The sequence below is a fragment of the Notechis scutatus genome, chromosome 10 (genome assembly GCF_049901735.1).
Source record: "Notechis scutatus isolate UNSWTSFEM ecotype Mainland chromosome 10, rNotScu1.2, whole genome shotgun sequence".
NCBI classification, from domain to species: domain Eukaryota; kingdom Metazoa; phylum Chordata; class Lepidosauria; order Squamata; family Elapidae; genus Notechis; species Notechis scutatus.
The window spans coordinates 18,553,921-18,579,803 of NC_142018.1; the positions used below are offsets into that span (position 1 = coordinate 18,553,921).

At 44.6% G+C, this 25,883-nt stretch overlaps 1 protein-coding gene across 1 annotated transcript in view; it reads left to right on the forward strand.

Annotated features, from left to right (window-relative positions):
• IL1RAPL2 (interleukin 1 receptor accessory protein like 2) overlaps positions 1 to 25,883 on the forward strand; it is a 353,680-nt gene that overhangs the window by 206,104 nt on the left and 121,693 nt on the right. Inside the window, exons 4-5 of the mRNA XM_087972218.1 lie at positions 4,375 to 4,561; positions 9,093 to 9,246. Coding sequence (XP_087828344.1) covers positions 4,375 to 4,561; positions 9,093 to 9,246 — 341 coding nt within the window. The remainder of the gene's footprint in view (positions 1 to 4,374; positions 4,562 to 9,092; positions 9,247 to 25,883) is intronic.

Sequence of the window (25,883 nt, forward strand, 5' to 3'; positions counted from 1 at the left end):
CGGCAAATACCACCTCTGCCTGGAGATTTTACAGTATCCTCAACCTGCCACGCCCACCAAGCCATGCCCACAGAACCGGTAGTAAAAAAAATTGAATCCCACAACTGTTGGAGGTCTTCTAGTCCAACCCCCTGGGCAGTCAGGAAATCCTACCCCATTTCAAATCGTCGTCCAATCTCTTCTTAAAAACCTCCAGTTGTTGGAGCACCCAGAACTTCTGGAGGTAAATTGTTCCACTGATTAGTTGTTCTCACTGTCAGGAAATGTCTTCTTAGTTCTAAGTTGCTTCTCTCCTTGATTAACTTCCATCCATTGCAATCGTGGGGCCCATTAACTCTGTTTCCCAGCCAATTTTAATTATTTTCTCCTTAAGTTCTAGGTTGCTTCTTTCCTTGATGAGTTTCCACCCATTTGCTTCTTGTCCTTCCCTCGGATGCTTTGGAGAATAGCTTGACTCCAGTGGTGGGATTCAACATTTTTTTTACTACCAGTTCTGTGGGTGTGGCTTGGTGGGCATGGCATGGCTTGGTGGGCGTGGCTTGGTGGGCATGGCAGGGGAAGGATACCGTAAAATCTCCATTCCCTCCCTATTCCTGGAGGAAGGTTACTGCAAAATCCCCCTTCCCTCCCCATCCCACTAACCTGCTTTCCAGCTCTGTTCTCCTGTGCAGGACAACCCAAGGCGACCCAGCCAATCAGCTGGGACTCAGAGAAGAGATGGGTGCGGGGCCAATCAGAGATAGTATTTGCCGGTTCTCTGAAATACTCAACATTTCCGCTACCGGTTCTCCAGAACTGGTCAGAACCTGCTGAATATCACCTCTGGCTGGGGCCACATAACATGTTAAATAAAAATTAAACAAGTCAAAATGAAGCTGATGGCTAATCTTAGTGTTAATCCCAGTTTCTGGTTTTGGGTTGTTGATTTACTTCTGTTTGATGAGTCGCAGGACTTACCATGAGAGAAAAAAAGTTGTAGCTCAGGGTTGACCTAATGACTCCTTGATGCTCCACTACTGGTTCTCCAGAACTTGTCACAACCTGCTGAATTCCACCTCGGGTTGACTCCGTCTTCTTTGTGGCAGCCCCTCAAATGTTGGGACACTGCTATCAAGATAGTCCTTATGCACTGTATGTATGTATGTGTGTGTATATATATTTAAAAAAAATAAAAATAAGATAGTCCTTCTTTTCATTAAAAAGGGTCTTGCACCGACCATCCAAGTGCCCTCAATATTGCACATCTCCTTCTTGGCCAGAATCAGATGCTTTTTCTCAGGGTGCTATTCATGGAATAGTCGAGACAAATGCAAACTTCGATAAACCAGGGAGTTGGTCACTGAGACCAGCCCTTCTCGGGAGTTTACTCACTATTTTTAGAACGTGTGCAAATGTCTATTGGGCCGTACTAATCCTTTGCTAATGCATCTTCTCCCTCCAGGCAAAGTACATGCAATGTTTGACTAATCGGATGGTATGTTTCCTCAATCTGATTCTTACCTAATTGTAGCTAATGAGAAGAATCCAGCAGTTTCAGGTCCTTGTGCCAGCGAGCAATTTAAATAGAATCTGCCCGAGGCAGTGTGGGGAAAAAGTATGAATTAAATAATGCAAGATCATTAATCGATGCGTTTGTCAAAAGGTGTTGTTCGGCGGTCCCAGCTGCCTGTGTTACAAACTCTCTTGGTGAACTTATTCTTACCCCGACCTTCTCGACTGGCTGAACTTTCGGTGCTCTAATCAAGAAAATTCATAATCATTTGAGCTAAGTTAATTATTAATAACTCTTCCAGGAGCACGGATTGTAGAGATAACTGAATAGGAATGTCATGGACCCATAGACAAGAGTTGGTGGTGTTGTGTCCCGCTGGTGGCAGACTTGGACAGGGAGGAGGCTGGGGAGGAACATGGGCCAGTCCTGGAGGCTGGGGAAGGCTCTGACCAGTGCTCTGCATTGGAGGCAGAGATGGGGCCAGGGCCGCCTTTGGAGTCGGACATCAGTGGGGCAGAAGAACAGCTGGAGCCTGTTCTCAATGTGTGCATGTGCAGAGCTGCCAGGAGAAGGGAACAGTTAAGGAACAAGGATAAACTCGGGAGTAAAGGCACAGGTGGACAGAGAAGGGAACAGTTAAGGAACAAGGATAAACTCGGGAGTAAAGGCACAGGTGGACAGTGAATGGCCCTTCCCATAGGGAATAAAGAGGAACAAAAGGGGAGTGGTGTTTGTAGGAGACAATTAGTTCATTTAATTAGTGTGAAGATTTGTTCCTGACTCCTTGCCAAGTATTTTCTGCTACAGCGTTGTGCTTGGAAGCTATCGGCCTGGCAACTCTCCAAGCCTGATAAGGTCTGTGATTGTAAATCATTCTCAAAACACTGTTTGCCAGGCCTTTGCTGGATGTGAATGATAGGAATTCACATTAGCCTAAATGAAAGCGATTTGCCAACTGATATTTTGATAATTCAGAAGATCCACGACTGCGCAGAGATGGATAAACTCATTCAAAAGTTAAAGGATAAGGAAGACTCAAAATATTTTACAGTTGGGGAAAACTGGTATAATTGGATAAAAAGTAGAAACCAGCGAGTGAATAGATAGGGAAGAGAAAATATATAGAGGTTATAATAGGAGTATTAACCAGGTACAGGAAATAAATATTAGAAAATAGTCTAATAGAGAGAGAGAGAGAAAGAGAGAGAGAGATAGGGATAGATAGAGATATAGAGATAGAGATAGGGATAGAGGGAGAGGGGGGATATATATATCTATATAGAGAGATATAGATACATCAATCAATAGAGAAATAGAGAGAGAGAAAGAGAGATAGGGAGAGAGATAGAGAGAGAGAGAGAGAGAGACTTTAAAAAAGCAAATGTGATTTAGGATTAGATCTAAAGGAATAAAGGAGTACAGATCAAAAGCTGAATTTAGTGTTTATATAATTGTCTATAATTAAATCTTACTAAAATAGTAATGAAATGAAACCCGAGCAAATCTTTAAAAATCAATTTGTTTAATGCAGCTAATGTGATTTCTCTCCGTTCATTTTCTCCATCTGCCAGATTCTGGAGAGGCCAAATTATGTCCTCAAATTCTTGCCTTGGATGAAAGAACGATGGGGGTCAAACATGCCACTCATCGTTATTTGGTTTCACTTGCAAAAGGATTAAGCGGATCGCTGGGATGGGTCCAGCTCATTTCGCAATGCTCCTTGAATTCTTTTTACTATTGTTTGTACTTCTCATTTCAACGGTTGTTAAATGCCGCTCAGAGACGTTTTTCAAGGGATGGAGGTACAGCTAGTCCTCAACTTAACAACAGTTCATTTACTGACCGTTCAAAGTTACAAGGGCACTGAAACAAAAGGAACCACAGGCATTTTTCACACTTATGACCATCATGGCATCCCCGTAGTCAAAATTCAGTGGTTTGGCAACTGACTAGTTGTTCTGAACAAGGCTTCCCGAGACAGTAACTAAGCACACGCTTAGTTAAAACAACTCTTGTTTTATTTCAACACTGGGAATTATGTGCATTCCCAGCCAGTAATGAGTCCCAAACAGTCCCTTGAGATAAGCACCCACCTTTCTCTCCTTTGAATTGCTGCCAACAACTAGAGTGCCAAATAAACTGGAAAAAACAACAACCAAGTACAAAGTCCACACAGAGATCCAAGGATTAATCTGAACAGAGCAAATAGACTTTGCTTCCTGCAAAGGTTTCTCTACCTTTGCCTGTCTTTTATACCTTATGGGAGGGGCAATCATCTCTAAGCTTTACTCCTGAGTCGCCCCTTTTGTCTCAGCTGTTCTCGCCTTCTGGCAGCTCTGTGCACATGCGCACTGGGAACAGGCTCCTCTGGGTCCTCTACCTTGCTGCTGCCAGACTCCGGAAGCTCTGGAGGCAGCACCCCGCTCCCAGATGGTCCTGGCCCCATCTCTGCATCGGATGCAGGACCCTCATTTGAGTCCTTTCCAGACTCCCTGATTGGTCCCCGTTCTTCCCCACTCTCCAATTCCGCTGCCGTCTGCACAACGCTAGTATTTATTTCTGTGGCCGTGTCTCTTGAGGTTACACGATCCCCTTTTGCGACCTTCTGACAAGCAAACTCAATGGGGAAGATTCACTTACTGACCGCCTTACAAACTTAAGAATGGCCACAGTTCACTTAACAACTGTGTGAAGAAAGGTCATAAAATGGGGCAAAATTCACCTACATCGCTCAGCGGCATAAATTTTGCCTCCACTGTGGTCATGAGTCGAGGACTACCTGTCCTTCATATGTGTTTGCACCTTCTTTGTTTAAAGACAAAGGCGATGGCTTCATAGGATGAATAATTCAACCGGCTCCACCTTCTGTTATTTCTCTGCAGAAACTCAACGTACTGCATGAAAGTATCCATGTCGTTGACAGTTGCCGAAAATGAACTTGGACTTTGTTACAACAGCACAATTCGTTACTTAGAAAAATCAGAAATCACCAGGACCAAAGTCATTTCCTGCCCAGATACCGAGGATTATAAAATGGGCAAGCAAGAGCCAGATATAATCTGGTATAAGGTGAGACCGTTACAAATAAATAAGTAAGTAAGTAAGCAAGTAGATAGGTGGATGGGTGGATGGATACACAGACAGACAGATGGATAGATAGATGACAGATAGATAGATAGATAGATAGATAGATAGATAGATAGATAGATAGATAGACAGATGACAGATAGATAGATAGATAGATAGATAGATAGATAGATAGATAGATAGATAGATAGATAGATAGATAGACAGATAGATGATGGATGGATAGATGATGGATAGATAGATAGATGATGGATGGACAGATAGATGGATAGATAGATAGATGATGGATGGGTGGATAGATAGATGAATAGATGATGGATGGATAGATGGTAGATGGATAGATAGATGACATAGATAGATAGACAGACAGACAGACAGACAGACAGAAGATGGATGATGGATGGATAGATGGCAGATGGATAGATAGATAAACAGATAGATGATGGGTGGATGGATAGATATATAGATGATGGATGAATAGATGAAAGATAGATAGATAGATAGATAGATAGATAGATAGATAGATAGATAGATAGATAGATAGATAGATAGATAGATAGATAGATAGACGGATAGATGACGGATGATAATGGTGGATGGATAGATGATGGATGGATGGATAGATGGTGGATGGATGGATAGATGATAGATAGACAGGCATGACATAGATAGATGACATACGACTAAATGACTGGATGGATAGATGGATGGATGGATGGATAGATGGATGGATGGATGGATAGATGATAGATAGACAGGCAGACAGATAGATGATAGCTAAATGATGGATGGATGGATGGATGGATGGATGGATGGATGGATGGATAGATAGTGGGTGGATGGATAGATGATAGATAGACAGGCAGACAGATAGATGATAGATGATAGATGGATGGATAGGTGATAGCTAGATAGATGATGGATGGAGGGATAGATAGATAGATGATAATGATAGACAGAGATGCCATAATTAAGGGTTTTTAAAAAAACAAAAAAAGGTTTTAAAATGAATTTCTACCCTGCTTTTTCTGGCAATCCAAAGCAGCTAACAGGAGCAACTCATTAAAAATATGCAGATGGAATAAGGAAAAAAAAAAACCAACGAATCTCAGAAAATATAGCCAGGCTCAGAAGTGAGGTGGGCTCAGGCAGCTGTTTCTTGGGAGTCAGTGACTCCAAATTGCAACCCCCTCCCCCCCAAAAAGTTTCAAAGCCGTTTGATGTTTTCCTAAAAAAGAAAAAGAAAAGACAAGACAAGAGAAAAGGCAGTTCAGGCCTCACAGTGGTGAAGAAAGAGCTCCGGCGGAGCCTCTTTTCAGTGCGAGCTTCATAATAGGGGTAAAATTTAGAGACCCTTTTAGTTGATGGAAATCGTTGCTGTTCCTTTGATTTCCTTCTTTTATATACAGACAACTTTTCATCCTAGAACATTCTACATCTGTCCCCCCCCTCCATAAGATTTTGTTTTTCTTTCATTTCATCTAGGATTTCTCCCTACATTTCCTTCCCTCCTTCCTTCCCTCCCTTCCTCCTTTCTTTCCTTCTTTTCCTCCCTCTCCCTCCCTCCCTCCCTCCCTCCTTCCTCCCTTCCTCCTCCTATCCCTCCCTTCCTCCCCTTCCGCCTCTTTTTCGAACCTTCCTTCCTTCTTATCTTCTCTGCTGATTCCTTCCTCCCTCCTCCCTCCTCCTCCTCCTCCTTCCTTTCCTTCCTTCCTTCCTTCCTTCCTTCCCTCCTTCCCACTTTCCTTCTTTCTGATCTTCCTTCCTTCTTTCCTCCCCCTCTCTCCTCCTTCCCCTCCTCCTTTCCTTCCATCTTTTCTCTGACCTTCTTTCCTTCTCATCTTCTTTGCTGATTCCTTCCTCCATTCTCCTCCCTCCCTTTCCTTCCTCCCTTTCTCCCCCTCCCTCCTTCTCTCCTTTCCTTCCTTCCCACTTTCCTTCTTTCTGCTTCTTTCTGCTCTCCTTCCTTCCTCCTCTCCTCTCCTTCCTTCCTTCCTTCCTTCCTTCCTTCCTTCCTTCCTCCTCCTTCCTCTCCCTCCCTCCCCCTTCCATCTCTTTCTCTAACCTTCCCTCCTTCTCATCTTCTTTTCTCTCTCTCCTCCCTCCCTCCCTCCCTCCCTTCCCATCAACCATCACCTGTCTTTCTCCATGTCTTTGCCCCCAAAGCAGAACGAGGCAATTGAAACTTCAACCGGTCAGCTTTGCCTCCAATGTGCAATGTTTGCAAATAATTTATCTGGAACCAGGAGGACATGCAGAGCCCCGAGATATGTCAGAAGAGAGCCGAGAAGGTCTGATTTCTCGGTCATAGGCCAGGGAAGGCTGACAACACCCCTGCTGTTGTGAGAGATTAGCAGAAGAAGCCAAGGTGGTTAGTGCATGTGTGTGTGTGTGTGTTGGCTTGTGGCTATATTTGTTTGGGAGCCCCTTGGCCCCCTGGGAAAAAAATATTTCTCTCAAGCCAATCTAGCAAGGGAGGCCATCGGAGATCTTGATTAGAAGACAACACGGTGGCGACCTTCAGCCCCCAGGGACAGAAGCAGATTTTGTCCTCATCTCATGAGGTCGTTATCCTGCTTTCCGAAACTGTCACCCAGAAAGCAATTTAGCAAATGTCATAGCTCCCTTCCCTGCTGCCTTCTCTGTCTCTCTTTCTCCCTCCCTCCTTCTCTCTCTCTTCTCCCTCTCTCCCTCTCCCACTCCTCTTCCTCCCCGCCCTCCTTCTCTCTCTTTTCTCTCCCTCTCCTTCCTTCTCTCTCTCTCCTTCTCTCTCTTTTCCTCTCCCTCTCTTTCCTTCTCTCTCTCTCCCTCCCTCCTTCTCTCTCTCCCTCCCTCCCTCCTTCTCTCTCTTCTCTCTCTCTCCCTCTCCTTCCTTCTCCCTCCCTCCTTCTCTCGCTTTTCTCTCCCTCTCCTTCCTTCTCTCTCTCCCTCCCTCCTTCTCTCTTTTTCTCCCTCCCCTCTCCTCCTCCTGTCTCTCCCTCCCTCACTCCTCTCTCTTTTCCTCTCCCTCTCCTTCCTTCTCTCTCTCTCTCTCTCTCTCTCTCTCTCTCTCTCTCTCTCTCTCCCTCCCTCCCCCCCTCTCTGTGTTTGTGTATAGGGGAGGGAAGATATAAAAAAGAGAACAAATAACAGAATGCCAGAGCTGGAAGGGACCTTGGAGGTCCTCTAGTCCAACCCCCTGCTCAAGAAGGAGACCCTATGCCATGTCAGACAAACGGCTGTCCAGTCCCTTCTTGAAAACCTCCAGTGATGGAGCACCCACAACTTCTGAAGGCTAGCCCTTCCACCATTCGATTGTTCTCGCAGAGTTTATTGTGATACCCTGTGACAAGAAAGTAGCCATGGCTATTCCTTGACTTGGCCTAACCTTTCCAAAGTTTGACCCTATTTTCTGAGAATTTGGGGAATCCCCCCTCCAATACATGTGGATCTCTCTTCTCTTCTCTTCTCTTCTCTTCTCTTCTCTTCTCTTCTCTTCTCTTCTCTTCTCTTCTCTTCTCTTCTCTTCCCCCTTTTCTCTCTCTCTCCCTCCCACCCTCCTTCTCCTCCTCGTCTCCATGCTTCTCTCTCTCTCCCCCTCTCTCTTTCTCTCCCTCCCTCCGTCCCTCCTTCCCTCCTTCTCTCTCTCTTCTCTCTCTCCTCTCTTTTCTCTCCCTCCCTCCGTCCCTCCCTCCTCTCTCTCTCCCTCCCTCCCTCCCTCCCTCCTCTCTCTCTCTCTCTCTCCCTCCCTCCATCTCCTCCTCTCTCCCTCCCCCTCTCTCTCTTCCTATCTTCTCTCTCTCTCTCTCTCTCTCTCTCTCTCTCTCTCTCTCTCTCTCTCTCTCTCTCTCTCTCTCATTCCCTTTGTGTATGCATCCTTCTGACCCACCCATTCACATTCATTCAGTTCTGTGTGTTGAAGGTCAAGTGAGTTTATAGCTGAAGCAACGTTTCAACACACCCGATGCCGAGGTCCTTTGCCTTGTTATTATTTGAGTTCCACCCATAAGTTACACCACATCTGCCTAATGGGTGACAACTAACAATTAAGTTGTCATCACGATTAAACTGAGCAGAAGGGAGATTGCCCATTGAAAGAAGCTGTGGAGCAATGACAGGATTGCAAGTCAGAACTTTCTAAAATGACTGGCGTGCAGGCCAGACAACAAAGCACATTGCAACAGCTTCTCCCGGGGTCAGGTTTTCTGCTTGGGGTTGGGATTACTGTCCCCAGAATTCCCAGCCAACATGGGAAATAAAAAACAGAAGGATTCCACCTGAGACTCTCCTCATTTGCTCTTCAACGTCTATCCTCTGACGTGTGGTAAATTCCCTCGCCTCAGAAATTCGTAAGGTTGACCTGGGACTTCCAAGCTCCACCTTCCTGGGTCACAACCGACATTTGAGTAAATAAATAAAACAAACCATGCATAATTGAAGATCCAGTCAAGTTGCATTAGCGGATCGTGCGATCTCGTTGGCTTTGAAGCACCAATCTCCTTTGTGTTGTTTTTCTGCTTCCGTTCCTCCTCAGGAGTGCAAGCCCAAATTGTGGAGAAGCGTGGTCGTTCAGAAAGAGAACACACTTTTAATAGAAGATGTGCAGGAGGAAGACAGTGGAAATTACACCTGTGAGCTGAAGTTCGAAGGGAAGCTGATTCGACGCACAACTGAACTTAAAGTTACAGGTAAGGAACCTTCCGGCATGGAATCGGAAGACAATGCAGACAATGTAAAGGTAAAGGTTACCCTTGCATATATGTGGTAGTCGTTTCCAGCTCTAGGGGGCAGTGTTCATGTCCATTACAAAGCTGAAGAGCCAGTGCCGTCCAAAGATGTCTCCGTGGTCATGTGGTTGGCATGACTAGACGCTGAAGGCGCATGGAACACTTTTCCCTTCCCACCAGTGTGGTCCCTATTTTTCTACTTGCATTGTTTTTATGTGCTTTCAAACTGCTAGGTTGGCAGAAGCTGGGACTAGTCACGGGACCTCACTCCATTACGCGGCGCTAGGGATTCGAACCAGCGAACTGCCGACCTTTCTGATCAACAAGCTCAGCGTCTTAGCCACTGAGCCACCACGTTCAATGCATACAATGCATAAAATGGGGATGGCCTAAAAAAAAAATTGATGGTGTGTCTTATTCTTTTTTGATTTACTGTAGTTTTATGTGCCATGCCGGCAGCTTTGCGAGGTCAATGAATCTGAGAAACGAAGACTTTATCCAAAGGCATTGTTGGGTCTCCTTGGCCCTAGGCCCACTCTGATACCATGAGACGTGCATGCATGATGTCCTGTAAAACCAAAGAGTTCCATTGAAGGGAGGAAATGAGTTAATCTTTCCATGAGACCCCCGTTCTGCTTGCAAACATATTTGTTTATTATTATTTCATTTATTTGTGTCCCGCCTTTATTATTTTTAGAAATAACTGAAGGCAGAGAAGATATCTAATACTCTTTCCCCTTCCTATTTTCCCTACAATGATAGCCCTGCAGGGTGGGCTGGGCTGAGAGAGAGGGACTAACCCAAAGTTTGCCTCCCAGAGGTTGGCCCAAAGTCACCCAGCTGGCTTTCATGCCTAATGCTCAACTAGAACTCCCAGTCTCCTGGTGGTTGGCCCAATGTCACCCAACAGTCTTTCACAGCTAAGGCAGGATTAGAACTCCCAATCTCCTGGTGATTGGCCCAAAGTCACTCAGCTGGCTTTCATGCCTAAGGCAGGACTAGAACTCTCTGTCTCCTGGCAGTTGGCCCAAGTCACCCAGCTGTCTAAGGCTGGACTGCAACTCACAGTCTCCTGGGGATTGGCTTAAAGTCAACCAGCTGGCTTTCATGCCTAAGGCAGGACTAGAGCTCACCATATCCTGCTCTCTAGCCTGGCGCCTCTTAACCACTAGACCAAACTTGTTCTCCTCTCTTCACACCATCTCACAAATTTCTAATTTGTTAGGGTGTTATGGATTCTCCAACCTGTTTCTCCAAGCTATGTCGAGCTTGGGCTGTGAACAGACATGATCTTTGCACGCCCTGCTGTTTGTTTTCAAAGATGTGGAGAAGCCATGTATTTTGGCAAGAGGGATCGAGGGGGACTTCACCCCACTTAAAGATGGCCCTGATTTTCAAGTTCATATGAATATTTCAAGATGTCATCCAGGCAGGAATGGGAGGGTGTGTGTGTGTGTGTGTGTCTTCTCTCCTAGTTTCTGAGCTTTGCCTGGGGACTTATCATTGTCAACTTTCACTCTCGATGCTCTGCAGCAAGGAGTCTTCTTCTATGCCAGGCCTGTCAAATGGAGTGAGGATAATTTGATCTGTTGTTTCTCCAGACTTAACGGGGTTTTAACCATTTTGTATTATTTCGTATTGGGAGTGTGGATCTGTCAGCTCGGCTGGCCCTAGGGAAGGAAATAATAAAAACCCCAATAAACTGGGGAAAGAAGAGGAGGAAAGAAACCAGGGAGATAAGTTCTGGTGTTTTATTCTGTATTTTTTTTTTCCTCCTGCTGATTGTTGACTTATGCCCACTTTGTCAAGCAGGGTGAGGAAGACAAGATGGTGGCCACTCACATGTGATTGGAACCCTGTTCTCCTCCAAGCTTCTTGGTTGAGAAGCGAAACGTCTTCAAGGAAAAAGAAGAATCAAGAAAGTCCAGCTGTCTTTTGGAAAAAAGCACTTTTGGGTCAACCATGACCTGAATGATGGAGAATCTTTGTCATACCCCTGTCAGAGTCTGAATCCGAGGAGGAAGAGGAACAGCTGACAGGGAGTGGGAGTGTGGCTCTGTTGGCTGTGGAGGAAACTGGGGAAGGGTGAAGTCTGGCTGGGCAGAGCAGGGAAGAGGTAGAACAAGGGAGAGGAAGTTCAGAGGAAGACCCAGGCCCACCCCCTCTTCATCCTAGGGCATGCAGGGAGGAATGGAGAAGAGAGCAACGTAGGTTGCATGGCTTACGGGAGAGGAAAGGGTCCTGATTACCTTCATTAGCCACAGCTGGAAATCTTCTGGGAACAAACATGATTTATCTTGTATTGACTTTGGTTATTTGCGTTCCTGGCATCCTCCCAATCATGTTAAATTACTGCTGTTCCTTCATGTCTGGAATTCCTTTTCCTGCCCTGCTGGACTAATTACCTCATTTTGCCTTGTTTGGATTTATAGTTAGTTTTTGTTGACCACGTTTTGGACTTGATTCTCTGCAGCCAAAGGCTGTTCCTCGGAGAGTTTTTCTCCAGCCAGAAGGTAACCAGGACATTGGGGACAAAGTTGGAGCTAATAAATGGACTCCTACTGATTATTTGACTGTGTTGCCTTTGTGCCACACCCCAGGTCATCACAATCTCCATAGACAGGGTCAACAGTTAGGGGTAACTGAAGTGGGCATCTTAAAAACAACAACCAGAAGACCCAACCTTAATGTAGCAAATGGTTTTTGCCAGAAAAGAAAAGGAGGGTTTCTTTTTTGATGGATTCCATTAGACAACTCATCTTTAATTTTCAATAGCTGGGTCAAGGTTGGCCATGAAGCCAACTGATCCTAGACTCATGGAGATGCCAATTCTACAAAGGAAAGGAAGAGGGAGGTTTCCTTCAGAAGGCTGTAAAGAAGCAGCGAAAAAGGAGCAATATGCTGCAGTCTATGAATTATATATAATCCCAGTTCTTCGTTGCTTTGCTTTACAGCTTTCCAAGTAGAGTGTATCACATGCAGAGTAATTAGAATGGTAAATAATGTTCCCTTTTATCATTTTGTGAGGCATTCCTCCACTGCTTTTCCCCAGAGTCAACTCGTTTACTTTACTCTCATCTTAAATCACTGGATTATTTGATTGGCCCATGAGAGAAATGTGGTCTCTTATGTTTCTTTCTCTGTAAATATGTTTTTGTATCTACGCTCCTGTCTCAGAACTAAGAGGCACCATTGGATGGGTAGGGAGTGATTGCTTTGGGTTCTTTATTTTTCCTCTTGTCAGCAGTGCTTTGGTGCCAAATTTTTAGTGAATTCTATTTTCACTTGGAAGAATCCGAAAATTAGTTTCAAAATTGGGAGAATGAGTGCCTTTTGTGACATCTTTTAGTCTCTTCTATGCCTCAGGTTCGCATTTTTCAACCTTAGTCTCTTTATGAGGTGTGGACTTCAACTCCCAGAATTCCATGCTGACCAAGGAATTCTGGGAATTGGAATCCACCGAACCTAAAGTCCCAAAAGACCAACCTCCCAATTGAGAGGAGGTGTAAGTTCCACTCCTCACCCTATCTTTGCAAATACAAGGTTTCCATGAATCATCATTCGGTCTTTTAAAAACATTAATGATTTGCACTTATAATGCCCATTGACTCTGAGCTACTTAGGGGGATGATCAAGATGAAGTATTTATGTCAGCATAATTAATCAACTCTGTGGATAATTAACTGGAAGGAATTCAAGGGTAAAAGGATTGCTAGTAGTCAATACTTGGAAGTGATTACGGTAGTCTCAAAGGTGCTTTTTCTAAACGCAACTGGACAATGTGGATGACAGCAAATCTCCATAGACATCACAACTGGTATAAAATGCTGTAATAAGATTTGAAGCTCTACAGAATTTGATACAGGCATGTTCTTTTCACACCTCTATTCTTCTTGTGCTCTATCCGTCATTGGATGTTGGCGATCGTGTTGGCGATCCTATTTTTATCTCCTTCTCTTCCTCCTCCTCCTCCTCCTTCTCTTCTTCTTCCTCCTCCTCCTCTTTCTCCTCCTCCTCCTCCTCCTCCTCCTCTTTCTCCTCCTCCTCCTCCTCCTCCTCTTCTTCTTCATTTTCCTCCACCCTCCTTCCTCCTCCTCCTCCTTCTCTTCCTCCTCCTCCTCCTCTCTTCCTCCTCCTTCTCTTCCTCTTCCTTTTCCTCCACCTGCTCTTTCTCTCTTCCTTCTCCTCCTCCTCTCTCTTCCTGTTCATTTTTCCTCCACCTGCTCCTTCTCTTCCTCCTCCTTCTCTCCCTCCTCCTCTCCTCCTCCTCCTCCTCCCTCCTCCTCCTCCTTCTCTTCCTCCTCCTTCCTCCTCCTCCTCCTTCTCCTCCTCCTCCTTCTCTCTCTTCCTTTTCCTCCACCTGCTCCTTCTCTTCCTTCTCCTCCTCCTCCTTCTCTTCCTCTTCATTTTCCTCCACCTGCTCCTTCTCTCCTCCTCCTCCTCTCTCCTCCTCCTCCTCCTCCTCTCTCCTCCTCCTCCTCCTCCTCTTCTCTTCCTTCCTTTCCTCCACCTGCTCCTTCTCTCCTCCTCCTCCTCCTTCTCTTCCTCTTCATTTTCCTCCACCTGCTCCTTCTCTTCCTCCTCCTCCTTCTCTCCTCCTCCTCCTCCTCCTCCTCCTCCTCCTCTTCCTTTTCCTCCACCTGCTCCTTCTGTTCCTTCTCCTCCTCCTCCTCCTTCTCTTCCTCCTTCTTTCATATCCATCATGGCGATCCCATTTTTATCAACAGCCTCACGAAAAAGGGCTGCTGAGTTTTATCCAAACCAGTCCCTTAGATTTGGAAGCCACAATGTTCTTCTTCTGTGTGGACCTTCGTTTCCCTTCAATCTTTCCCTGGAGGATTAAGTGAAGGATGCCGTATATTTCCGGGGGTCGCATCCCACGTCCGAAATATTCTAACTTTCGCTTTTTTATGACTTTGATGATTTCCCTTGGCTTTCCCAGGCGTCTTATCACCTCCTTTCTGATTTGGTCAACCCAACTTATACGGTGGCTCAGTGGCTAAGACACTGAGCTTGTCGATCAGAAAGGTCGGCAGTTCAGTGGTTCAAATCCCTAGCGCCGCGGAACGGAGTGAGCTCCCGTTACTTGTCCCAGCTTCTGCCAACCTAGCAGTTTGAAAGCACGTAAAAAATGCAAGTAGAAAAATAGGGACCACTTTGGTGGGAAGGTAACAACATTCCGTGAACCTTTGGCATTTAGTGATGCCAGCCACATGACCTTGGAGACGTCTTTGGACAGCACTGGCTCTTCGGCTTTGTAACGGAGATGAGCACCACCCCTTAGAGCTGGAAATTACTGCCATGTATGTGTGAGGGGAACCTTTACCTTTACTATACTGTCCTAATTTCTAATCCATATGAGCTATTTTGAGGAAGAGTTTTACTTGACTGATAATTCAGCCCGGTTCTACTGGTGAGGTTGGTTAGATTGGTTCAAGACAGCAAGACCGAGCTGCAGAATTGAATTTTTGCCACATCCTAGAACTTTTCAATTGATGGAATTGCAAAAGGATAAGACTGGCCCACAATCTAAGCAGCACACTAAGAAAAATGACTAGTGCTTTGAAGCATTGGGTTTCGGTGGAGTAACGTTTCAAAAACCCAGTTGTGTAAAGAGGTGAATCCTGATAAGAAAGGGCTTGAGGAAAAAACCAGTAATTTTAAGGAAGATGGATGAAAAGCTAGCTACAAACTCGTGTTGTTGTTTTAGACAGTAACAGTATAATACATCTTGTTTGGACAACAGTTTTAATAGGATAGGGTTGCTAAAATGCATTATACAAAGCTTCAATAGAAGAGAGCAACTCTCCTTGGTGCTTTCTGAGCTTGGCTATGGAATACTGATAACGTTACCTAGTTTGGTAATGAAATGTCTGCAAGAAAATCATCAAGCTCAGAGAGCACCAAGGACCCCACTATCCTCCTTCTCTTCCTCCTCCTTCTCCTCTCCTCTTCCACCATCTTCACCTCCTCTCCATATATCCTCCTCTCTTCTAGCACTGATGATGCTACCTAGTTGGGTCATGAAATGTCTGCAAGAAAACCACCAAGCTCAGAGAGCACCAAGGGCCTCAAAGTCTTCCTCCTCCCCCCCCTCCTCCTCTACCACCTCCTCCTCCTATCCATATATCCCACTCCCTTCTAGCACTGATGATGCTACCTAGTTGGGTCATGAAACGTCTGCAAGAAAACCACCAAGCTCAGAGAGCACCAAGGGCCTCAAAGTCTTCCTCCTCCTCTTCCTCCCCCCCTCCTCCTCCCCCTCCTCCTCCTCTCCATATATCCCACTCTCTTCTAGAACTGATGATGTTACCTAGTTGGGTCATGAAACGTCTGCAAGATATAACCACCAAGCTCAGAGAGAACCAAGGACCCCACAGTTCAACCCTGAGCTACAGATATTATCTTCTAAGAGTAGTTACAGTAGTTCAGTACTGGGGAATTATTAACGCTCTCAATAATTATGATACATGGTCATAAGTGATTTTCTTCAATGCCATCATTGCAAACGGGGACTAAACAAACTGTTGTAACTCGCGGACTCCCTGTGCTGAGAATTTTCCACATTTTCTTCTTTGGTGAATGGTGTTTCTCTATGACTTTGCTGGGATGGTTCCGGACAGATGGCAGGATAAATGTTTGCATCCATGAGCGAAGAAGTGCCAGGTAATAAAGACAAGGTTTTATTTTTTTTTAATCACTCTTCCTGGAGAACAGAGCCACCCATTTTTATTAGAGAAACTTTACTTGAAATTGCAGACCTGTTGTTTCCATAATTGGAGGGCACGTGGCTGCTCCCAAAGATGTAATTATTTTTCAGGCTTAGAAGTTCAGGAAGGAAAAGAAAAATAGTTTTTTAACGGGAGGCACATAATCATCTGTTCCAAACAATGATGCCAAATTCCAATTGATCTAACTTAATGTCTGCCGGCTTTGGAATGTATAAATAGTATGCGCAATTTTCTGGTTTTGTGCACGGAGAAGCCACTGGCTGCTGTTGTAGCTTTTTCTACATCTTCACTACTACAACACGGAAAGTCAGGGTGGGATAGTTTAACAGACCTGGAGAGCATTGCAGGGACATAACCCAAAAGGATTAAAAACATGAAAGTCCTGTTTTTGCTTGTCCTCCCTCCAAAATTCTGTTCATCTTATATAAGAGAAGTAATAGAATATGGCATCGATGTATTACGATGGTGTATTTTAACCTCAGCAACTTTGAGATGGGTGGACTTCAACCCCCAGAATTCCACAGGCAACGAGTTACTGGGGGGGGGGGATTCTGGGAGTTGATGTTCACCCAACTTAACGTTATTTTTATACTACCAAATTCCCTTTTTTATTCAGCAACATTATGCAAAAGGAAGGAAAAGAACGGAAAGAGGAAAATAACCATGGCTACTTACTTGTCACAGGGTATCACAATAAACTCTGCGAGAACAATCGAATGGTGGAAGGGCTAGCCTTCAGAAGTTGTGGGTGCTCCATCACTGGAGGTTTTCAAGAAGGGACTGGACAGCCATTTGTCTGACATGGCATAGGGTCTCCTGCTTGAGCAGGGGGTTAGACTATAGGACCTCCAAGGTCCCTTCCAGCTCTGATATTCTGTTATCCATTCTCTTTTGTATCTCTTCCCTCCCCTATACTCAAGCACAGAGAGGGGGGAAGGAGGGAGGGAGGGAGAGAGAGAGAAGAGAGAGAGAAGGGGGGAGGAGAGAGAGAGAGAGGGAGGGAGGGGGAGAGAGAGAGAGAAGGAGGGAGGGGGAGAGAGAGAGAGAGAGAAGGTGGGAGGGAGAGAGAGAGAGAAGGTGGGAGGGAGAGAGAGAGAGAGAGAAGGAGGGAGGGGGAGAGAGAGAGAAGGAGGGAGGAAGAGAGAGAGAAAAGAGAGAAAGAGGAAGGGGAGAGAGAGGGGAGGGAGGGAGAAGAGAGAGAAGGAGGGGGGAGAGAAGAGAGAGAGAGAAAGAGGAAGTGGGAGAGAGAGAAGGAGGGAGGAAGAGAGAGAGAGAGAAGAGAGAGAGAAGAAGGGAGGGAGAGAGGGAAGAGAGAGAGAACGAGGAAGGGGAAAGGAGAGAGTAGAGTACAATAGGGGAGAGGAGAGGAGGAAGAAGGAAGTACAGAGAGAAGGAGAGAGGGAAAGGAAAGGGGGCAGGGAGGATAGGAGGGAGGCAGGGAGGAAGGGGAGAGGAGAGGAAGTAAATGGATGGGGAAGCAAGGGAAAGGAGGTGAGGGGATGGGAAGGGAAAGGAAAAGAGAAAGCAGAAAGGAGAAAGGAAAAGAACTAAAATAAATTCTTGGTTTAACAGATCCCATTTACCAGCCTTCATAGGCAATGGATCATATTTCTGTTTAGACTTTCTTCCTTCCCCCGCAACCCCATAACAGGCAAACCCTGTTACACTCAAAATATTCCAGATAAAGCCATTAACATTTACATTGAACTAAACCGTATTTACTTTATTTGTATCAATTTATGTCAATGATGTCTAATGATGATCGCAATGTACGTTGACAGTAAGTGATGTAATTTATGCCTTTTGCATTCTGAGGCAAATGCACTAAATTGCCACGAATGAGGCACTTTGGGATAGAACGGAGAGGTGGGAGTAACGTGTATGCTTCCCTCTCCCCAGGATGGTTGATTAATAAAACATTTGCTCTCCTGCTAGGCCAATTTGCACCAATACCGATTCTTCTTGAGATCTTTGCAAATCGTCCTCGCTTCTGTCAAACTCATCTAGAGCAGGAACACTGGGAGAGCTAATAATGAGGACCCACAATATAATTAAAAAATATAAATAAATAAGGGAAGCTTGTTATTTGTATACATTAAGAATATTACCCCGTTTCCTTGAAAATATGACCTACCCTGAAAGTAAGTCCTAGCTTGATTTTACATGTGCACCCAATATAAGCCCTACGCCCCCCCAAAAATAAGCCCTAATTAAGATCCCGCCCACTCCAGAGCGCATGGGTAAAAATTAAGCTAGGGTGGGGATGGAGAAGTGGTGGAGCTGCCCTACTACTTACCTTTGGACAGTTGTAGCCAGGCCTCGCACACCCCAACACCTGCCTTGCTGGCTCATTTCTTCTGCTTCCCTGAAGGCCTCTGTAGCTGATAACAAAGCTCTGGATCGATCCAGAGCTCTGTTATCCACTGCAGAGCCTTCAGGAAAGCCTTGCCAAGCCGCGGAAAAAGAAGTTCCTGAAGGCCTCTGACCACGAAAAGGAGGCCAGGGGGTGATGCACGCAAGTGAGGTTACTCAGTGGATGACATTCCCCAAAAATAAGACCTGGTGCTTTTTTGGTCGCAAAAAATATATAAGACAGGGTCTTATTTTGGGGAAAACACAGTATATATCTTGTATGCAGCCCCAGACAATTCCTCTTTATTCAGTGTGACCCAGGCAAACCAAAAAGTTGGACAATTATGATATAGTACAAACATGTTTTTTTTTTTCAAATACAGGGAATCCTCGACTTATGACCACCATGGAGCCCAACATTTTCATTGCTAATTGAGACAGTTCAATGAGTTTTGCCCCATTTTATGACTTTTCTTGCCACATTGTTAAATGAATCCCTGCAACGGTTAAGACAATAACACCATTGTTAAGTGACTCTGGCTTCCCCCATTAAGTTCATTTTGTCCGAAGGTCGTAAAAGGGGATCACATGACTCCCTGGGCACACTGCAACTCTCATAAATAGGAAGCAAGCATCCTAATTTTGATCTTTTGACCACGGGGATGCTACAATGGTCGTAAGTATGAAAAACGGACCTACATCCCTTTTTTTTCAGTGCTGTTGTAACTTGGAATGGTTGGTAAACAAAGTTGTAAGCCAATACCTCTACATGGTGCTGTTTGATGACAGAACATAGCATTTTTCTGCTTTTGAAATGGGCTATATTTCTACCCTGTTTTCCCAAAAATAAGACCCAACCAGAAAATAGCATGATTTTTCAGGAGGCTCGTCATAGAAGCCCTACCCTTAAAATAAGGCCCAGTTAAGACTGTCAGCCAGATGCATGCATTTAGTACTGTATTTCCCTGGAAATATGATCTAACTGGAAAATAAGCAATAATGCATCTTTTGGAGCAAAAATTAATATAAGACCCGGTCTTATTTTCGGGGAAACAGGGTAAATAGGTTGGTGGATAATCCCATTTATCCACAGTCCACTCAAAGGCACAAGAATGGGAGCAGCGAAGTTCCCTGTGCCCACGGGAGAGCTCAAGGATTTTCAATCTATTCCTCGCTTTTGCTCAAAAGTTTTTCATCCTTTTCTGAGTTATCCTTTTCAGACAGCTCTCCGCCGAAGCTTTTAAGGGAAAGTTGGCTTAGCATTTGGAAAGCTTTCCTGCATAGCACCTTAAAAAAAGAATACCTGAAATACAGTTTCCAGGGCATGTCACCAAGGAGAGATTGCTCACAGCAGGAGCTGATAGACAACAGCTAAAATTTGGAAAGGGAGAGAGAAAGTTTAAAAACTTACAGGATGAACCACACCGGTTTCAAGAACTTAATCTGCATCTCATCTTTAAAATCCCCCCCCAAAAAAAAGAAGCTCTGGTCTCACTCCCAGTAATTAATTTGCCACGAGGGCTCTTTAAAACAATGATTTGTGGTTTTAAACTCGGCTAGGAAGGCTGCAAAATGCGACAACTCTTTTAGAATTGCAGGGGTCTCCAAGATGGTATTGCCCAGGAAAAAAAATGTTTCCTTTCAGGCTCTCTCACCATAGCAGTGCTGAGGTAATTAGAGTTTTCCTTTCTTGTATTTTCTCAGGCACAGCTTGCCAAATAGCCAGGCATGGTTGTTGGAGAGAGGAAAAAGACAAAAAGAAAAAAAGAAAGAAAGATTAACGCAACTCAAATTGTCAAAAAAGTAGAGTGGCTGATGCGCTTTCTAACTTTATCCTTTTTTGGCGGTGGAAAAAAATATATAAGTGGGCGTTTTTATGGTGAACCCAAGACGTTGAAACCTAAATGATCATAAAAGTTCCAAGTGCTTTTTAAAAGCTTCCCCCCCCTCCTCCTCCATTAGCTTTCTTCTACCTTTTCTCCTCGTTTGCTATCCCATGATTCTGCTTCACATGCCCTTCTGGAGTTTCAGATGAACTCTGGAAATTTCTAAAACTTTATTCTAGGACAGCATCTTCAGGGTGAGGGCAGGAAAGTTCAGCTGCATGTTTTTAAATTGGCTGTTGTGGCCCGCCAGCGGTCAGCGGAGTTGGTGGCAGACATGGACAGTGAGGAGGTTGGGGAGAAACATGGCTAGTCCTGGAGGCTGCGGAAGGCTCTGACAAGGGCTCTGCATCGGAGGCAGAGATGGGGCCGGGGCCATCCAACAGTTATTAGCTGCCTTCGGAGTTGGAGATCAGTGGGGAAGAAGAACAGCTGGAGCCTGTTCCCAGTGTGTGCATGCACAGAGCTGCCAGGAGAAGGGAACAGTTAAGAACAAAGGTCGATTCAGGTATAAAGGCACGTATGGATGGTGAATGGCCCCTCCCATAGGGAATAAAGAGGAGCGAAAGGGGAGTGGTGTTTGCAGGAGACAATTAGTTCATTTAATTAGTGTGAAGATTTGTTCCTGACTCTTTGCCAAGTATTGTCTGCTACAGCATTGTGCTTGGAAGCTATCGGCCTGGCAACTCTCCAAGCCTGATGAGGTCTGTGGTTGTAAATCACTCTTGAAAGACTGTTTGCCAGGCCTTTGCTGGATGTAAATGATAGGAATTCACATTAGCCTAAATAAAAGGGGTCTTGTCAGGATGAGGCATCAGCTTCATGATCTTGAGAAGCCTAGGTCACTCAATGAACTGCTGTAAGTCAAGGACTAGCTGTATTCTGGAACAGGACTGGATCTGAAAAACATGTCAAGCCACGAAAAGATAAACAGGATTAAAATGAACAGAGTTCAGCATGTTAGAAGAAGGCAGCACCTAGTTTTTATGTGACCTGGATATTACCCAAGGACAGCCCACAGATATCAATATCAGTATTGATAGTTGTGTGTGTGGTGTGTGTGTGTGCAGATGGTTCCTGACTTACAACCACAACTGGGATCAGAACATCCAACGCTTAGCAAGCCAGTGGTTCAGTGAAACACGGCCAATGATTCTTGACTCTTGATGAATGTACCTTTCCTTTTATGTACACTGAGAGCATTTGCACCAAGACAAACTCCTTGTGTGTCCAATCACACTTGGCCAATAAAGAATTCTATTCCATTCCATTCCAATCCTATCCTATCCCATCCCATCCCATCCCATCCCATCCCTGTCCTGTCCTGTCCTGTCCTATCCTATCCTATCCTATTCATTCCTTATTCTATTTCCTCTTATTCTATTCTATTCTATTCTATTCTATTCTATTCCTATTCCTATTCCTATTCCTATTCCTATTCTTATTCTAATTTACAACCAATATATTCCATCAATTTAAAAACAGAAAAAGTAGCCAGATGCCAATGTGTGTTTATTATATAAGCAGAACAGTAGGGTATAAATGTAGACAATATTCCACACAGACAAATACACAATCTCAATAAAAGATAGTGCATCAATTATACACACACACACACACACACACACACACACACACACATATAGACACAGACACAGACACAGACATATATACCATTGATTAAGTTATAAACCAAGTGGCATATCAAATTCAATATATATGCTGCTGGAAGACTGGAAGACTTGGGGGGGAACCTGGATTAGAGACCGAATATCTATGCAGTTGCACATAATCAGTTAGGGAGATAATGAAATACAGACTTGATTAATTGAATATATATCATTTGAATGGATATATTTAAGAACCCAGTCTGGGCAGCTTGTCGATCCATCATATTTCCATCCTGCCGTATGTCGCAAGGACTCGTGGCTGTGATATTTGCACTGCGTTGCTCGGGTTGAGCAGCATAGAAACACCCACCCCACCCCAAACAAAAGATAATTTTGCTGTATCCAAATCAAATCAGCCCCCCCCCGCCCCCCTTCAGTGTTGAAGGAAAATTGCACCAGGATGGAGCCAAACCATTCTGTATGCAAAGGGTGTGAAGAAGGAAAGCATCCAGATGCTGCTTTAGTTTGGCTGGGCTCCAATCATGTAACATCATTCAGAGCTTCTGCTCTTGACAGATGCAGTATATCTTAATCTGGGTTATTGTACTTTAGTGTTCAGAAGAGAGCAATGGGGAAATTGAATGTTCATTGTTGCTGATCTAAAATAAAATCTCCAGGACCAGAGGCAAATTCCTATCAGTGACAAGCAGGGGGTAAATATTTTTGGGAGCAAGTTAGCAAGGGGAAAAAAAACCTCAAGCAAACAGTAGCTATGGTTGAGCTGCTATGGATCATTTTCCCTTTCTCCTCCTCCTCCTCCTCCTCATCTTCTCCTCCTCCTCCTCCTTCTCCTTCTCCTTCTTCTTCTTCCTCCTCCTCCTCCTCCTCCTCCTCCTCTCCTCCTCCTCCTCCTCATCTTCTCCTTCTCCTTCTCCTTCTCCTTCTTCCTTCCTTCTCCTCCTCCTCCTCCTCCTTCTCCTTCTTCCTCCTTCCTTCCTTCTTCTTCCTCCTCCTCCTCCTCCTCCCCTCCTCCTCCTCCTCCTTCTTTTTCTCCTTCTTCTTTTGATGATTTATAGTCCAGATTTTTTTTGCTTTTGCTACAAGAAAAGGAAAAAAAAAAAAACCCACAACCCACTCATGGTTGCAGGCATTGCTAAAGCAAAGATCAAAATCTCCCTTTGGTGAGAAGGAAAAATACAGCCAGCTTCATAATTGGTTTGATTGTTACTACAAATCACGATATCACGGGACAAAAGGAACCTGGCTTCATACTGGGGAATTTAAGTGGCCCAAGCCTTGAAAAGTGTGTTTTGATCAGGATTTTAGAGTAGTTTACTAAGGCATAGACAATGACATGGACTGGATTTGAGGCCTAGATTTGCAGATGAGTTCATGATTTGTTGACGTTGTGTGATGGCCAGTCGACCTTTTGAAGTGTCTCTGACAACTGCTTGATTGTGGATCTTTTTTGGGTGTCCAAGATGGCAAGAGAGACGGAGGAGCAGGAGTGGGGAACTGGAGAAATAGAAGAGGAATGGTTAAGGAAAAGAATGAGAAGAGGAGGGAAGGAGAAGGAGGAGGAAGAGAGGGATGGAAAAGTACAAGAGGGATGGATAAGGAAAAGGAGGAGGAGGAAAGGGGTGGAGAAGAAGATGGGTGGAGGAAGAGGAGGAGGAAGATTAGGAAAGGGAAGAGGAAAGGGAAGTTGGATGAAGGAGAAGAAGGGGAGGAGGAGGAGGAAGGGAAGGAGGAGGAGGGGGAGAGGAATAGAAAAGAAGAGGGATGGAAGAGGAGGAGGAGAGGGGTGGAGAAATAGAAGAAGGATGGATAAGGAAAAGAAGAAGGAGGAGAGGGGTAGAAAAGAAGAGGGATGGAGGAGGAGGAGGAGGAGGAGGAGGAGGGAGGAGGAGGAGGAGGAGGAGGAGGAGGAGGAGGAGGAGGAGGAGGAGGAAGAGGAGGAGACGACTATAGTATTTTTCAACCTTGACAACTTTAAGATGTGTGAGCTTCAAGTCCCAGCAGGTTGGCTGGGGTGATTCTGGGACTTGAAGTCCATCCATCTTCAAGTTGCCAGGGCTGAAAAGTAGTGATTTAAGACATAATTATGCTCTTTCCATAATAGACATTTCTCTGACTGCGGCATATTCTTTGACATTTTTTATCCTGTTCTCCTGCTTTTGAAGGCTGTTCCAGAATGCAAAGCAATCCCTTAATTACGGGGAGAGGCTGTGTTTCCTCGTAGCAATGTCACGGGTATAGAATTCGGGGAGGGAATTCATTTGATTTTTATTTTTGCTTAGAACAGCGCTGCCTCTTCTCCTCTACCAGTTCTTCTTTGCTATTTTGTTGTCTTTAATATCTCTTGATTACATCTTGTTATCATCTTGTCCTCATCTGCTTTGTAGCTTGTTGCATAAAACAGGCGCTAATCTCTCGGCAATTAGTTTCTTATTAAAGTCAATTGAGACTTCTACTAGAGAATGGGAGGTGGGTTTTGTGTGTGTGTGTGTGTGTGTGATTAAAGTTCCTGGGTGGCAGGAGAGCCAGCATGGTCCCCCTCCATCTCCTCTCCCCCCAATTGCCTTGTGCTCTTGTGAGATAAATGATGAAACTTGGACGTTTCAAGTGCTTTCTTTGTCCTCAAACACAGTATTTTGCAGTCAGAAGAAACAATGAAAACTCCGCAATCTCACCACCCTTGGACAGGCTCCAGTACAGTTTTAACTGAGAAACTGGGCGCATCCTAGACCAAGATGAATCCAGGGAATTCCTGGATGCTTGGCATTCAGATAAATGAGCCATCAATAGTCACATGGAGATAAAACCACCATTTAGACACCATTCAGGAAAGACAATTAACTGACAGCAAACAATCAATTGAAATTGAAATTATCCGCTACTCTTGGACCAGCCAGAGACAATTGAAAAAAAATAAGCCCAAGAAGACTCAGCAACCTAGATAAGCGAGGATTGACACTAGACAAAGTTAAGAAGAAAACAATGTCACAATTAAGGAACTATCCAGGAAAAAACCAACACTTGACAGGGCAAACTACTGCATATAAATAAGGCTGTATGTAAATAACATGTCACACTCACTAGCCCTTATGATGTTACCTAGTTGGGTAATGAAATGTCTACAAGCAAAGACTCAACTTCCGAGAGCATCCCATAGGAAACCGATGGCAAACCAAGAAAGTGAGTCAGTCAACTTAAGTGGCGATGAGCTACCGATTTCATATTTGCTTTCACACTCTGATCAAGTTACCTCTTTTTAAATGATTATCTGTATATTAACTCAGCTTCTGAAGCTGCAATCATATTCTTGAAATATGATTGAGCAATTCTGCCTGTGCACAATACAATAGACTGTGAACGGCAGAGGTATACTTAAGGGAGTGATGATATTACCATTATTATAGCTGGAACACTCTGAGTTTAAACAGCAAATTATTTGAGCAATCTAGAAAAATGATGCCCACCAATTCAGGCACAAATGTGTAAGCTAGTGAAATATGTGGGAAGGATCTATCGGTCTAAATCATGGAGATCAAATTATGTCCATAGAGGCTGCATAGAGTTGAATTTATCACATTACACCTTGCTTTATCTAGTTAGCTGGCTATTTCCTTAATCTGCATATTGCACTGTGGTTCTAATGGATTGTAGCCGTTTGGAAAGTTATTCTGAATATTAACTGTTTCTTGCCAACTACCAGCCAACAATGACGCCTGATTGACTCATTCGGGTCTCCTGAAAAGATTATGATTGTAGCTTCAGCCCCATTTTTAAAACGAACAGAAACCTCACTACCACCACAATTTGGGGGCAAAGATTCAATGGCACCCTTTTAGATTTTAAATAGGGTAAGGTAGCTGTGGTGGCTTGGGGGCTGACGCTGAGCTTGTCGATCAGAAAAGTCGGCAGTTCAGCGGTAGGGACCCCTTTCTAGGTAAAGTTAAAGGTTCCCCTCGCACACCTGTGCTAGTCGTTTCCGGCTCTAGGGGGTGGTGCTCATCTCC